Below are 16,011 nucleotides of genomic sequence, written 5' to 3'. Positions count from 1 at the left end.
CTGGAAGCAACATTCCCAAGGGCCCTCTTATTTACCACTATCAGCATTTCAAACTCTACAGGCATTTTCAAAAAACTTGACTCTTCAGAGGAACCAAAGGCGATGATGCTTCCCTGGAGAATCCGCACCGTGAATGATCTGAGGTAAAATCTCTCTTCCTGGATGTTTTGTTTGCCTGTACTTTACTAGTCTCCTCTCCTTTTCCTACAGTCAACCACATTACGCTCTCCTTTGACCACTTTCGACTTGAAAGCAGCACAACGTGTACACAAGACTTTATAGAAATTTTGGACGGCGATCACGATGACGCACCCCTCCGAGGTACGTGGTGCTCGCTCCTTCGCATCCGTGGCCCTGGCTGGGTTTCATTTGCAGACTGACACGTGCATGGGCTGTCGTTCAAGGTTAGAGCATGTCCGGTAGATACCCAGGGCAGTCTAAGCCAAGTAAATAATCAGAGGGTAGGAAAACAGGATTTAATGTGGGGTTCGAGAAACACAGCTTGTCCATCTTCAAGGGCATGAATGGTTTATGTATTTGTCTTTTAATTTAAAAGTTGCAGCTGCTTCAGATAGCAGTGAAACGCCATCCATTCTGGCATTCAGGAGCCTTCTGTGAGAAATTTCTTTTACTACATGACCAGTTCTTATATTCAGATTGAGTGTTTCTTCTGGTTTTGTCCTCCGTAGAAGCAATAGAGGACTCAGTGAATGAATGCATGTGTGAATGAATGAATGGATGGATAGAGCAATAAATAAGTAAACAAAACAAAAAATAAAGCAGCAAGCCCATGCACTGGTATTCTGATCGTGGGCCATCCCCGTAAAATTAAAGATCACCGCTATCTAGTTTCTGAAATACCTTTAAGTAAAATGCTCTCAGGTTATTTAGACTTTCTCACGAGTGACTCATATTTGAACTTCCTCATACAAGTTTCTTATCCTGCACAAGCTCTGCCAGGGGAGGGACTTTTGTTTTGCTCTTTGCTTTATTCCCAAACTCCAGAACAGTGCCTGGGACAATAGTGGGCACTTGAATACTTTCTGGTCTATGCACTTCTGGTTGTATGGCTTGACATACTTATCTGTGAGCACTTGACCAAGGATGACGGTTTATTATTTAACAAACACTTCCTTAGGCACTTAACCTGTGCTGGGTACTATTCTAAGAACTTTATAAATAGTAGCCCCATTAACCCTCATACCCTTATGGTAGAGGTTTTGTTATTATTGGTAGTCTCTTTTCTCAATGGGGGAAACTGAGGCACAGAGAACTTAGGTGACTTGTTCCAGGTCCTGCAGCTAGCAAATGGCTGAGCTAGGAGTTGAACCCCTGTATTCTGGCTCCAGCATCCACACTTTTTGGGGGGCGCTAGAATACCCTGCTTTAAGTGGTAGTGCATTTCTTTGTGCGGGACCTACTGTGCTGGAGACTTTAGCAATAGTTGCCTTCGGAGCCTGGTATCTACATTTTTCTTATCTCCCTCTAATGCTCTTCATCATGTTTATAAATCATCTCTCCTATGCTTGTATTTATAGTGTAATTCTCAGGCATTGTCTCAAACCCCACCCTGATTTAAATTCTCAGAATAGTGATTTCTTCTTCTTGCTTTGTTCTCTCGTGGTTACAAGAAATAACAACCTGTGCCATGTCATGTCCGTTCTCCTTGTCATGATCTCATTTAGGCCGCTACTGTGGCACGTCCATGCCCCATCCCGTCACTTCCTTCAGCAGCGCTCTGACGCTGAGGTTTGTCTCTGACTCTACGCTGAATTCCGAAGGTTTCCATGCTACGTACGCTGCGTCCTCATCAGGTAAGAGCAGGTAGCAGATGGCGCTACCAGGTTAAGGGAAACATGGTAGGCATCCTTGGTTTGTTGTTTGGGACTGTTACACCTTCAGAATTGGGAGCTGGTCTCCTGAGATCACGTCCGTGACTAACTTTAGTGTCTTCCGATTTAGATTCACCTACTCGTTGTAAATTCTAACAGTAGTAAACTCTGTACCTCGTGTTCCTTTTCCCTTCATCCACTGACGGAGGCTTGGGGTATGTCCACACCTTGGCTATTGGTGACTCATGCTGCTAGTAGTTGAGCTCTGGAAGGAGGGAGCACTGGTTCAGATGATCATGGAATGACGGGCGGTCTCTTTCATGATGTGTCTGTTAAGGCAGCCCCTGACCAACAGTGTCCGTTGACATCTCTTATGAGTGGTTAGTTGATACTCTCCCATCTCCCTGGCCTCCCACCTCCCTTGCCTGGTCTCAGGCGAGTCCCGGTGTTGTCACCGATGGCAGGATGGATAGTGATGGTGGCATGTAGGCAGGAGGGAAAAGAGGAGCCACCCAGTGCTGTCTCTGCCAGCCAGGGGTGTGCTCTTGGTCCACTGCTGGCTTCCTTGTTATTAGCAGTTAAAAGCACAGGACATCTAGAAGATTTGTGTGTGCATTTCAGTGTTCTCTTGAGAGGGAAAAGCTGGAATACTGCCTTCTGCTTGAGGCCAGCACTGAAAATCATCTTGGGGAGAAATACTGAATTGTGGTGGGATTGAAATATGCATTTTATTACATGGAGTTATAGTTCACGGCAAGAAAAGGCTTTTAGAAGAGAAACTACAGAGGTTCCTTCTGATTCACCATATCCTGTGGCTTACGGTTTTCAGTCTTCAGAATCTTTTCCTGATGATATATGACAGGGCCTTTTTTTTTTTTCTTAATTGGAAAAGGAAATAGGATACCCTTGATGCTGCTAGCAGCTCCAATTGTGTTCTTTCTCCTCCATCTTACGGTATCTTGCATTTGATCTTTGCCTGGCACTCATTTTGTCTCTCTTTTCTTCCAGCTTGTGGTGGAACCTTCCACATGGCTGAAGGCATCTTCAACAGCCCTGGCTACCCGGAAGTTTATCCCTCTAATGTGGAATGTGTCTGGAACATTGTCAGTTCCCCTGGCAACCGGCTCCAGCTGTCTTTTATGTAAATCCTTTTTTTTTTTTTAATGGTGTATTGTTTCAGTGTGAATGAGTCTGCAGGAAGGAAGCATGGTTACTAATAGAATGGACAGCTAATAGCATGTGTGTCCAAGCAACTGTTAGAGAACATGGTGGGAACTTTAGGAAGTCTGTTCCCAAATTTCCTCTGTTTAGTCATAGTTTGGGTTATAAATGGCATTAAAATTCTCTTGAGAATGGTTCTAGAGCCCTGCCTAACATTATGAGAAAGATATGCCTATGCTACAGGTACATTAATTTGTGGCATGTTTATTTTCAGAGAACAGGAACTGTGTCTTTTTTTGAATTATACACATTTAGAGTCTTCCAGAGAAATACTAACATTCTTTCTTCCAGTAAAAATCCCCATCATAATGAAGCCTTCCTTTCCCCATATACCATATCCCTAACCCCAATCCACCTTACCGTCTGCTCTACTTCCAGAACAATGATTTTGGAAGTTTTTAGGAGCTTAATGATTGGTTTGTAAAATCACTGGTCTGTTCCTAATTGAACTGTAAGACTTTTTGAATATGGCCTCTGGATATGGAAGCAATAGTAGAAACCTGACACATTCAGAGGGGTCTAGAATAAATATTAACAACAATAATGTGTTTTTTGAAAAGTAGGTAGTGAAAAGCACGTGGTAAGTGACATGAGCCTTTCTGATCCATCAGTAGAGAGGTTGCCTGTGACATGCCGTGCTGGTAGGAGACACTTAACAAGTATGGAGTGAAATGATTTTGGTATTTAAGTTGCCATTTTAAGATAAAAGTTACTTATTATAGCAAATCTCATATTATTGGGCTTCATTTTGGATTCCAATTCCGTTTTTGAAGGAATAGAATAAATAACTTATAACCACTGAGAGAAGAGGATTATTTTGAGGACATTGGCCTGTTTATTCAAAAAAAGTCTTGCTCTTTCTCCTAGACATGCCATTCTGTGCATCAAGAAAGGATTTTATTTTTATTTATTTACTTAAGAAAGGATTTTACAAATGAAAGAATAGTCCCATTCGTGGACCACGTTCAAACATGTGAAGTTGATTTCTTTCAGTCTATCAATCAGACAGTGCCTCTTCAGGGTACAAGTGGCATTGTGTTAACACAAAGACACCCTCTGAGTGCCTGAGAGGCAAGGAGAGGTTAAGCTGCCACATGGGAAAAGTTTCTGTTTGTCCTTGACTTTACTAGAAGCTCAAAGTTCTATATGGGAAGAAATCTGCGCACGTAAGTTTTACCTGATATATATGTCTTCCTTTATCCAACAAATATTTTTACTCACACAGTCAGCACACATGTGCCGACAGACTGACAGACTATGTGTGCTCGCATAGTCAGCACATGAGACTCCCAGGCCAGATGCTTTATATATAATGATGAATAAAACAGGATTATTGTTCTTATGATAAAGTGCAAAGTCCTTCACGTGGCTTACTGGGCCTCATAATTGCCAAATAACAAGGCTTCTTTCTTGGTCTTTTTCCTTTTAGTCTCTACCACATTCACATTGTTGACGAATCAGATGTTCAGTGGGTGACAGGGACCGGAATAGGTACAGGGAATGTTTAAGACAGACATCCCATTTCTTGACGAGTTACGGATAAGTTAGTGCCAAAAAGCTATTTATTTAAGAGATTCATTCCATCCATAGGGGATGATTGTATACATTTAAGGGCCAACATTAGAGTTTAGGATATCAGATGTAAAATATACAGCACAAGGTTGATGCATACCAGATGGTCAGTGAATGGTAAATTATCTCACTCTGCTATATCTAAAATATCTTGTGTGGCAGTTCACGGTTAAATCCAAATGGGTGATGCTGAGCTCTTTCTAGAAGATAGGAGATAACCACAAAAAGTTAGTTTCGTTCATTTTACTGCTTAATGGACCCTAAATCCTAATTATTATATAGACAAATCTTAACAACTCAGCTTTTTCCTTTCTTGTCCATAAGAAGTTAACGTTGATTATTTTGTGTTACTTGCTTGACTTTTACTTTTAAAATAAATTTTGTAGAAAGCAAGATGTTCCTCTTTATGTAGAGGATAATGAGAAGGGCTTTATGGCAAGGTCTGTGAGTTATTTCTGCCCTGGTCTAAACTGTATCCAGATGGGTGCTTGGAAACATTCCCCTGGGTTGTGTGAGAAGCATATGGAATACGTCAAGTTCAAAACCACGGGGCTTGGACTGTGGACACTGTGGTGAAATTGAATAAGGAGAAAAACTGGAAAAATTATGGTTGAATCTGTAACAAAAAGGAGGGGGGGGGAATAGAATCTAAAAAGGAGTTTTTTGTAAAATAGATATTTAAAAGGATTAACAGAAAATATATTTTATGCTTGCAGAGTGCTTTTCAAAAGTGATTGATCTTGGTTCAAGAATCAAAATGAGATAATGAGAAACAGTGATCGTACTATTTTTGTTCCACATCGTATTTTTACTAACAGATTTCAGCCAAAGTATTTGGAAAGAGGGTAGATTTGCTTATAAAATGTACTGGCCTCAAACAAAGACTTCCAAGAAAACAATAAGTTTTTTAAAAAGTTTAATTTGATTCTTATAAGAATCATCCTACCCCCATTTCTAATAAAATGTCTTCTCTGTGATTTGTCACTGGATTATACCAATGTGGTGCTCAAACAGAAAAGACCTTCACTTAGTAATATTCTGGACCATTGGACCAAATTTGAATGTACATATTGATCATGTGAGATCTTACTAAACCCTACATTCTGAAATTAGTTGGTTGGTGGGTCCTGATTCTTCATTTAAACATTTAAACCACGTATTATAATTTGAGAAGAAAGTTTAGATTTGATTTCCTGTAAATCACTTGCAGAGGCAAATGATCTCTCTTTCTTCCCTTCCTACTTTCTGAGAAACAGCAAAAAACAAAACAAAACAAAGCAATTTTAACATATTTCACTTTATTGGTAATATTATGGATAATGAAACATCCTGAATTTAAGTGCTAAAGGTGGCAGTTATCCTAAAGATGGATTCAGAACAATTGCTTGTCAGAAATGGTTGTTGAGGGACGCCTGAGTGGCTCAGTGGGTTAAGCCGCTGCCTTCGGCTCAGGTCATGATCGTAGGGTCCTGGGATCGAGTCCCACATTGGGCTCCTTGCTCAGTGGGGAGCCTGCTTCTCTCTCTGCCTCTGCCTGCCACTCTGCCTGCTTGTGTTCTCTCTCTCTCTCTCTTTGACAAATAAATAAATAAAATCCTTAAAAAAAAAGAAAAGAAATGGTTGTTATAGAAAGCTTGTTGTCTTGTTGTTGCTATTATTGTAATTCACCATCTTCTGGAAATCACAAAAATCATCTGTTTTATTCCTTAGTATGTTTGAAAAAGTATTCTATAGCGGACTCTCAGAAACTGCTCATTCAAAAGTAACTAATTTATTTTTAACTACCAAATCCTATAGCCTGTTTTTAGTCTCAAACCTGTGTATCATTTGATACTCATCATCACTCTGTATCACCCTCTCTTTCATTTTCTCTCTTGGCTTTTATGTCATGACACTGAACTTGTTTTTATCCTCTTTTTCACACTCACTCCTGTGTTTACTGTTTCCTCTTCCTCTTAATATACTCAAAATGCGGGTGTTCCCCTAAGCTTCTGCTGTCATCTCTTTTCTCTCTTTCTTTCTATTAATTACCTCCCACATATTCATTTCTAAACCAGTCTAGCCATGCTTTCAGCTCTTGTCGTATACACACAGGTGATTTCCAAGTTCAGCCCAGAGTCTCTTTTGAAATCCAAACTACATATTAGCTCTAACAGACAGCCCCACTTTGGTAATACACCATTATGTTAGATTCAATATATCTAAAAACAAAAATATATTTTTATGCTCTTCCCAGTTATTATACTATTATGATATATTGCCATTATATGTTATTGCAGGATAATTTTCTCAAGCAGATCTGTGGTGATCTAATTTTATCACTCAAAACTCAAGTGTTTTTTTTTAATATGGTAAAAAAATAAGTAAAATGCTATTTTTTATGTTATGTATCTTTTACCATATAAAAATAGCATTTCACTTATTTTTATGTACACAATTCAGTAGCATTATATACACTTACAATGCTGTGCAACCATCATTACTGTGCTTTTCTTTATTTCTCTTGGGTAATTACCTCAAATAACTTCTGGGCCATTAATTGGATGTGTATTTAATTTCATAAGAAACTATCAAATAATTATTCAAAATGGTCCCATGAGTATACATTCCCACCAGAAATATATGAGACTTCTAGTTGTTGTGCATGCTTGCCAACATTTGATCTTGTCAGTCTTTTTTATTTTAGCCATTCTGATGGGCATGAAATGATAACTTACAGTGGTATTTAATATACATTGTTCTGATGCATAATGACACAGAGTACTTTGGACATTCTCATTGGCTATTCACTGAACTTCTTTAAAGGGTCTCTTCAAACCTTTTGTCATTATTAACTTGGTTATTTGTTTTTTCATAGTTTATTTGTAAGAATTCCTTTTATATTCCAGAAACGAGTCCCTTATTAAATATATGCTTTGTAATTATCTCCTCTTCTCCCCCTGCACAGTCTGAAACTTGCCTATTCATTTTCTTAGTCATGTCTTTAATGAGGAGAAATTTTAATTTTTGATGAAGTCGAATTTATTAATTTTTTTAATCTTATGGTTAATGCCTTTTGCATTCAATCTAAGAAATATTTGCCTTCCCCAAGGTTGTAAAGATTCTGCTTTCTTCTAAGAGCTTTATGTTTCTAGCTCTATGTTTACATCTGTAAGGAATAGTAAATTATTTTCTATTTATGGAGAGAGGCAGATGTTGAGGGTTTTTTTTTTTCCCTCCATACTGATACTCAGTTACTAAAATATCACCTGTTAGAATGACTTTTCTTTTCCCCATTGAATTACTTGGCAGTGTGGATTGGGTTGTATTGACCATATATATTTAAATATCCAAGTTTCTAAAACATTAAGGTCAAGTACTGAAGGCATTCATTTAGCACCTACATGTTTCAGACTCTATATGTTATTAGTGACAATCATGAAATAGATATTGTTTCCTATCTTTCATTCCTTCATGTCATCATAACAACAGAATATAATGCAAGTTGAATAGGCCACATTTTTGGACACTAACCTGTATAATTACAAATCCCATATTTATTCTGCCTTTTCAGAAATTAAGTACAGATACCTTTGGTTGACACTTAAGGTCTGGCAGAATTAGCCTATCATAGTGCTTCAGCTAGGTCTTCTAATGTTTTCCTAAAGATGCTCAATGTTCTAACCAAACCAGACCTCTCACAAATTTCTAAATATGCCCCACCTGCCTCCGTGTGTATGCTTTCATTGACATGCATTTTCTGTTCACCATTTCTGCCTAAATCCAGCTGATGTTTACATTTCCATCTCAAAAAAAAAAAAAAAAAATCTCTCCATCAAGCTAGTACTGAGCCTCACAATGAGATGTGATACCTCTGCTTCAAAATCTTATAACACTTTTAAATCTGAGGACACTTAATATATTCTGCCTTATAAGATGTATTTTTTTCCTGTATTCAGGAATGCACAATCTTCCCCCTAGGAAGAAAACTCCTCAAAGGCAATGTGTTAATTGTCTTTGTAGCTCTTGAATACAAGGTATGTCAATTAATTTGACTGAAAGAAAATTTTTGATTTGGCTCAAAGATACTGTAGTGAAAGTTAAAGAAAGTTTTATGAGGAACAGTTTAACCCAGCAGATGTTTCAGGATAATCCCAAAGTTTATTCTATCAATTTAATCTTCCTAAACTCTTCTTTATTTTTTTTCCTCCAAATTAGAACTTTCCAGTTGGAGGATTCTCAGGACTGTAGTAGAGATTTTGTGGAGGTCCGCGAAGGAAATGCCACCGGTCACTTGGTGGGGCGATACTGTGGAAATGTCCTCCCCCTCAATTATTCATCCATTGTTGGGCATATCCTGTGGATCAGATTTGTCTCAGATGGCTCAGGCAGTGGCACAGGCTTCCAAGCCACATTTACTAAAAGTAAGTTGCTTCTTTTTTATTGCTGTCTTCCAGAAAACATCCTGTGAACTGGGAAGGATAACAAATTTCTTAGTAACCCACTAGGTTAAGAATAGTCCTGCACTCTATTCTCCTAGATTTATTGTATTTGAAGAATTTCTTGATTTTGAAATGTATTATAAAAACTAAGTTATATGGGGTGCCTGGGTGGCTCAGTGGGTTCAGCTCAGGTCATGATCTCAGGGTCCTGGGATCAAGCCCCGCATCCGGCTCTCTGCTCAGCGGGGAGCCTGCTTCCTCCTCTCTACCTGCCTCTCTGCCTACTTGTGGTCTCTCTCTCTCTGTCAAATAAAAAAAAAAATCTTAAAAAAAAAAACAAAACTAAATTATATATGATTGGCCCACTGGGAGCAAGGGAAAGCATTCTCAGTGGCTCTAGTATTCTTTTTAAGCTCTAGTTTCTACCTAATATTATGTTAAACTTCTTGTATGATACTTTTTAGAACCTTCTAGTGCATTGTAGCTCAGGTTTAATATATTGATATCAACTGTATTTCCTTTGTTCTCATCAACTCTTTATTCTTCAAATTCAAAGCATTTAGTATTATTTTAGGATTGAATTAAGTGCTCAGATGTAACAACAGGATTTTATTCTAATAGAATAAAATGTTGAATATTTTTATTTTCTAATTTGACTTTTCCACAATTAGCTATTCCTCATGTGGTTCCAATATGTCAGTTTCCCTTACCAATTTTTTAAAAAAGCACATCCCATTCTTTTGTAAAACAAAGTAAAATAGGTAAACAAAAATTAGAGAAGGAGCCTGGTAACACCCCTTCATATGTCCTCAAGTCCCCTGGGGGCTGGGAACCCCTTTTCACTTGGGAAGTTATCTCCTCTTTTCACACCATGCAACCTTCTTAGGAGATGGAATTCTAGTCACAAAATCACTGTTCTCCAAGGAATTAATAGATAGTACAGAAACCAAAAGGGAAGCAATATTTCTTTCAGTGTTCAGAATAGAAATCACAGTCAATGAAAAATCCATCCTTTTCAACACCCCTTGCCTTTTGTTTCTTTCATTTGATTAAAGAGCTGTTCTAAGTACATCTGATTTACTACTCTGTTTTCCCTCCTAGTATTTGGCAACGATAATATCGTGGGAACTCATGGGAAAATTGCCTCTCCCTTATGGCCTGGACGTTACCCCCACAACTCCAATTACCAATGGATAGTAAATGTGAATGCATCTCAAGTTATACATGGTAGAATCTTGGAGATAGACGTTGAAGCAACACATAGCTGCTATTATGACAAATTAAGGGTGAGTTTCTAAGTACAATCCATGTTTATAAATTTTGATGAATTTCTATTTGCAAAAATAAACCCAAGTTACTGTCTATTCAAGCATTTGTAAATCATATGAAATAGTCTTTCCTAAATCATGATTACCCTTTCTAGGTTAATGATGAAAAGGTAATTCTGGTATTATATTTATTATCTTTGGTTTCTGTAAACAAGTCTGTTTCAGCATCATTGTAATTTACCTGTTAGGCTTTGTCTATGCATATGTGTATATCTTAGTTAAGTATTTATTATACCTCATATCCCATTTTCTTGTGTATTCTTATGTTAAAAGTTTGAAGAATCATTTTAAAATAAGTAAATAATTGTGATGGTTATTGCCATCAAGACATTGAACGCTAATACATTCTTTATTTTAGCTTTATTCAGGTATGTTTGGCAAATAAATATTGTACGCGTATGTATATATATATATATATAAGATGTACAGCTTGATGTTTCAATATATGTATCCATTGTGGAATAATCACCACAATCAAGCTAATTAATGTATCTACCACCTTGCATGGTTATCATTTGGATTGTGTGTGTGTGTGTGTGTGTGTGTGTGTTGAGAACATTTAAGATTTACCCTCTTAGCAAATTTCAAGTATATAATACAGACAGTATTATATATTACGGTATTAGCTATAGTCACATTGCTGCACATTAGATCTCCGGAATTATTCATCTTGCACAGCTGAAACTTTGTAACCTTTGACCAACATCTCCCTATTTCCCTCTCTCCCCATCCCCTGCAGCCATCATTCTACTTTCTCCTTCTATGAGTTTAACTATTGTATCAGATCCTCAAAGGCCAGGATTCCATTGTATTCATCTTGGGTCTACAGTGCCTCACATAGAATTCAGTACCTAACGGACGCCCAGTACGTGTGGAAATCATTATTACAGTCTGACAAACTTAGCTAATAAAGTGGCTTCAGTAGAGAAATTTACAACAATTACAATGAACTTGTCCCAAATTATTTAGAAGATGAAGGAAAGGATAGGAAATGTGGTTGGATAGCATTCATCCACACGTGCTGAAGAAAAAAATGAGCTCCATGCCGTTTGCTTGTAATGATCAAAATGTCTCTAAATAGGTAATTTAATATTTTAAGCCAACTAAAAAATTATTGAGTGCTTTGAATGTATACTGATCCTTTGCAAGCTGTGATTCTTTTGTTGTCATAAATTCTGCTTTCCGTTACCTGTCCACTTTCATTAAACCTTTCCTCTTTCTTCTTGTTTTATTCCTTTCTTTCTAATTCCTTCTTCTGAAGCTCCAAAACATTCAATAAGATCTATTGTTGTGCAACCATCTTGGTTCCTACTTTTCCACCCCCAAATTATTCTGTAAATCAAATAATGAGCTATATCACACAGAGCTTGTGCATTAACACAATTCTGCAGCAAAGATAAAACTATTTTAAAACACCTTAAATTTTTTGCAATCATATTTTATATTTAATGGTGGTTTCTATTTAGACTGATATATAATGTTTATTTATTTTTTCCCCTTATGATAAAATTATGATAACATAAAGCAACCTTTCAGTTTTCTTTTTTATGAAGAAAAATAGAAGTAATTGCCTAAATTCAGTGTTCTATTATCAGTTTACCTTTTTCTCTCTTTTTACATGCAGATTTATGATGGCCTTGGCGTTCATTCCCGCCTAATTGGAACTTATTGTGGTACCCAGACCACAACTTTTAGCTCCTCTAGAAATTCTTTGACATTTCAGTTTTCTTCCGACTCTTCAATCACGGGGAAAGGATTCCTTCTGGAGTGGTTTGCAGTGAATGCCTCTGTTGGACCTTTACCTACTATTGCTACAGGTGTGTTTGGTGATACATGAAATTTTGCTTGGGGGCTGATATGTGTGGGTTAGTCATTCAAACGGTCTACCATAACAAAAGCCAAATACATAAATGACTAAGAAGAATAAGTACAGCTCTAAAGCCCTTCCTCTCTATGTTCAGGTGTTCTTTTAATTTCTAACTACATTTTCTAAGAACTGTATGTTTGCTTTTTAAAAATGCTGGTTTACCATCATATTTTTTAATTTTAATTAGAGGTTTGATATCCATGAGGCATTCTAGTTATAATTTCTTCATTTGTTTGTTTGTTTCTTTCTTTCTTTCTTTCTTTTTGTTTTTTAGGGAGAGAGGGCATGCAAGAGGGGTGGAGAGGCAGAAGCAGAGGGAGAATCTTAAGCAGGCTCCACAATCCGTGCCGAGCCAATGTACTCAGCATGAAGTCAGATGAGGGCTGGATCTCATGACCCTGAGATCATGACCTGAACCGAAATCAAGAGTCAGACACTTAACTGACTCAGCCACCCAGATGGTGCTACTTATAATTTCTAGAAATCCCTTCAGATATCTCTGAAAATATGATTTGTAGGTACTATGTGGGCTCACACATATAGTACACAGATACACACATACAACATTATGGATCAACTAGTAGACAGAATTAATTGTATTTCCTCTCTATTTCATTTTAAATGTCCTTTCAGAAATGCTTCACTTTCTCCTTAGTTGGTTGCAAACCTTCATGTTTCATGGTAAAATTAGCCTAATTGTTAAACTTTTATTTTGCTATGTTTAAAACCTCTTTAATCCCCTCAGCAAGCAGTGTTTGGGGAGACTGATTTTTCCTTAATAACTTGTTTAAACAGTTTTGAATGGCTTTTATGGGGTGACATGGAAGTTTGACAGACATTTCTTGGAGGATATTGTCAGTCCTTGGTATAAGTTGAACCCTGAACAACACAGGTTTAAAACTACATGGGATTTTTAAAAAATCCACTTACATGAGGATTTTTTTCAACAAACACGGTCCAGTGCTGTAGATGTGTTTTCTCTTCCTTGTGATTTTCTTAGCATTTTCTTTTGTCTAGCTTCCTTTAGCATTGTAAGAATACAGCATGTAATGCACATAACATACAAAATATGTGTTAACTGACTATTTATGTCATCACAAATGTCTATAGAAGAATTATCCATGATAGTGAAAAAGCACAAACAACCCAAACATCAAACAGGTCAATAAAATTTAATGCAATATATCCACACAGTGGAGTGCTAGTCAGCCTGAAAACAAGAAAATGAGTGAATGAAGGGAAATGAAGGAAATATTGATGTGATGCGTGATGCAATACAGATGAACCTTAAAACATGATGCTAAGTGAATGAAGCTCGCTACAAAAGTTAATCACATACTGTATGATTATATTTACGTGAAATGTGAAGAACAGACAAATCCATAGACAGAGACCGAAAGTCGTTTAGTGGTTCCCATGGACAGGTAGAATGGAAAACAGGCAAGTGATCAGTGGTAATGGCTATAAAGTGTCTTTGGAAATGGTGAAAATGTTCTAAAATGATCACTGATAGTTACAGAACTTTTTGAATATATTACAAACCACTGATTTGTATAATTTAAAAAGGGTAAGTTTTATGAGATCTACAGAATAGTTCAATAAAGCTGCTTTTAAACAGTCAGAAATAATGGCTGTTGTTATACATTTTACCAAATTGAAAATTATTTCAAGGTTGCCCAGATATAAATCACATGGTGAATAGCTATGTTGAAAAAGTGAAGATTGAAATTCAGAAGAAACAGAAATAATAGCAATAACACAGTTCATCACAGGGTCTTCTATATGGACTAACTTCATGCTCAACAAATAACAGACACTAGCCAATAAATGGGCTGCGTGGCAAAACTATGGTGAAAAAGGCAGAATAAAGTGTGTTTTTCTTACACAAAAAATAAATTAAGGGAAATAATAGCTGTGTGAGCCAGCAGATTTAAGAAAATATTTCTAGGGGCATCTGGGTGGCTCAGTGGGTGAAGCCTCTGCCTTCGGCTTTGGTCATGATCTCAGGATCCTGGGATCGAGCCCCGCATCCGGCTCTCTGCTCCGCAGGGAGCCTGCTTCCCCCTCTCTCTCTGCCTGCCTCTCTGCCTATTTGTGATCTCTCTCTGTCAAATAAATAAATAAAATCTTTAAAAAAATATTTCTAGATTTCTTTGAGAACTCTGTTTTAATTGGTTGTTTCCTCTCAGTTCAGGGCTGCCACTTGAAAACCAATGTGCTAGATTCTCTCCCATCAGAGGCATTTGACAGATGTCACTTTTTTCCTTCGACAGGTGCTTGTGGTGGCTTCCTAAGGACAGGAGATGCACCTGTCTTTCTCTTCTCCCCAGGCTGGCCCGAAAGCTACAGTAACAACATTGATTGCATGTGGCTTATTCATGCTCCAGATTCGACTGTGGAACTCAACATCCTTTCCCTGGACATCGAAGCTCACAGAACCTGTGACTATGACAAACTTGTGATAAGAGATGGTGAGAAACATTTAAACAAGTGTCAGTCCTAACACATATTTAGTTAACGTTCAATTATGATAATAACCTTTTTGCTGCTTCCGTCCATTTTGTATGGAAGTTCCCAGATACTATGGTCAATGAGGGCACCCAATACCAGAGTTGGCTACAGTTTCTAAAGAATGTAAGGAAAGTACTAAATGATCTGTCACAAATGAATGCACATACTATGTCAGGGACAGCCTTACGTTCCAAAAACAAACAAACAAAAAAACAAAAAAGAAAACACTACCTTTGGCTTAAGTAGGAAGTAATGGTCTGAGTTCCAGGTGATACTGTTGAAAGGCCTTGGAGATAAATTTTGATATTTTCTACCTATGGCTTTAAGATCCAAGTGTGGAAAAGTATGTATAATTGCAGTATATTCAATTCTCTTTGTCTGCTGAATCTCTGGGTAGAGTAGGCGGAATGAAGGCTAACATTTTTCATCTTTTCTCTGCGCAGGTGTGGTGTTGCTATGCAGTGAGGGATAAGCGTAAGGCTAATCTGCAACATGTACAAAATTATGCTTCACAGTTCACATTTCAGCCACACCCCAGACCCCCTAAAATAGAAACTCTCAGGATGGGTCCTAGATCTGTGATTTAAAAAGCCTTCCAGGTGGGAAAGTAAGGCAGGATTGTGCAAACTGCAGGGTCAGATTCTACCTTCGTTTAAAATTTTGATATTTTGACCATTTTACATTAAATTTTAATCTTTAAAATATTGCACTAAAATATTATTTATCTTGATTTCTAAGGTCTTTGGCCCCTCCTTGAATGTTGCCCATGATGCAAATACTTCTCTTGCCTGTCCCTTGTCCCTGCCTCCAAGAGGATACTGATGGTCTTTAAAGTTTGAGAACCACTACCCACCATGATAAAGACATGAAGACCTCACATGCCTACCTAGAGGGAACATCACTAGGGAGGTGTAAAACTGGAGAACAGAATTAAAGGAGCCATCGCTAAGAAGACAGGCTCAGTATTTTTTAGCTTCCTCTCTTTTAAGATATGTGACAGATATAGAATTTCTATGAATTTCCCAATTGTTAGTTTTTGAAAATTAATGAAAAATGCTTCAGCGTGTTTTGTGGACCAAACGTGTTTGCTTTTCGCCCATAGTTTACTCGGATGCAAGCTCTTGTCTCCCTTATCCATTACCCTAGACTTCCACGAAGTACGGTTAGGAAAGGGCCGAGGGCTTTATTTTCCTTCTGTTGAGGCTGGGCCCCAAGCCTCAAATCAATCATACAAATAAGATGAGATGATAAATCTTAAC

The 16,011-nt window shown here is 37.6% G+C and overlaps 1 protein-coding gene across 1 annotated transcript in view; it reads left to right on the top strand.

The window, feature by feature from the left end:
• CUBN (cubilin) overlaps positions 1-16,011 on the top strand; it is a gene marked incomplete at its 5' end in the record, with an annotated part of 255,728 nt that overhangs the window by 145,841 nt on the left and 93,876 nt on the right. Inside the window, 7 exons of the mRNA XM_080812400.1 lie at positions 211-321; positions 1,686-1,814; positions 2,841-2,973; positions 8,823-9,028; positions 10,148-10,332; positions 11,999-12,191; positions 14,515-14,712. Of these exons, the coding sequence (XP_080668526.1) occupies positions 211-321; positions 1,686-1,814; positions 2,841-2,973; positions 8,823-9,028; positions 10,148-10,332; positions 11,999-12,191; positions 14,515-14,712 (1,155 nt within the window). The remainder of the gene's footprint in view (positions 1-210; positions 322-1,685; positions 1,815-2,840; positions 2,974-8,822; positions 9,029-10,147; positions 10,333-11,998; positions 12,192-14,514; positions 14,713-16,011) is intronic.

The sequence above is a fragment of the Martes martes genome (genome assembly GCF_963455335.1).
Source record: "Martes martes genome assembly, chromosome: 8".
Classification (NCBI taxonomy): domain Eukaryota; kingdom Metazoa; phylum Chordata; class Mammalia; order Carnivora; family Mustelidae; genus Martes; species Martes martes.
Note: the sequence above shows the minus strand (reverse complement) of the source record. Positions and strands in the feature narration are given on the sequence as shown.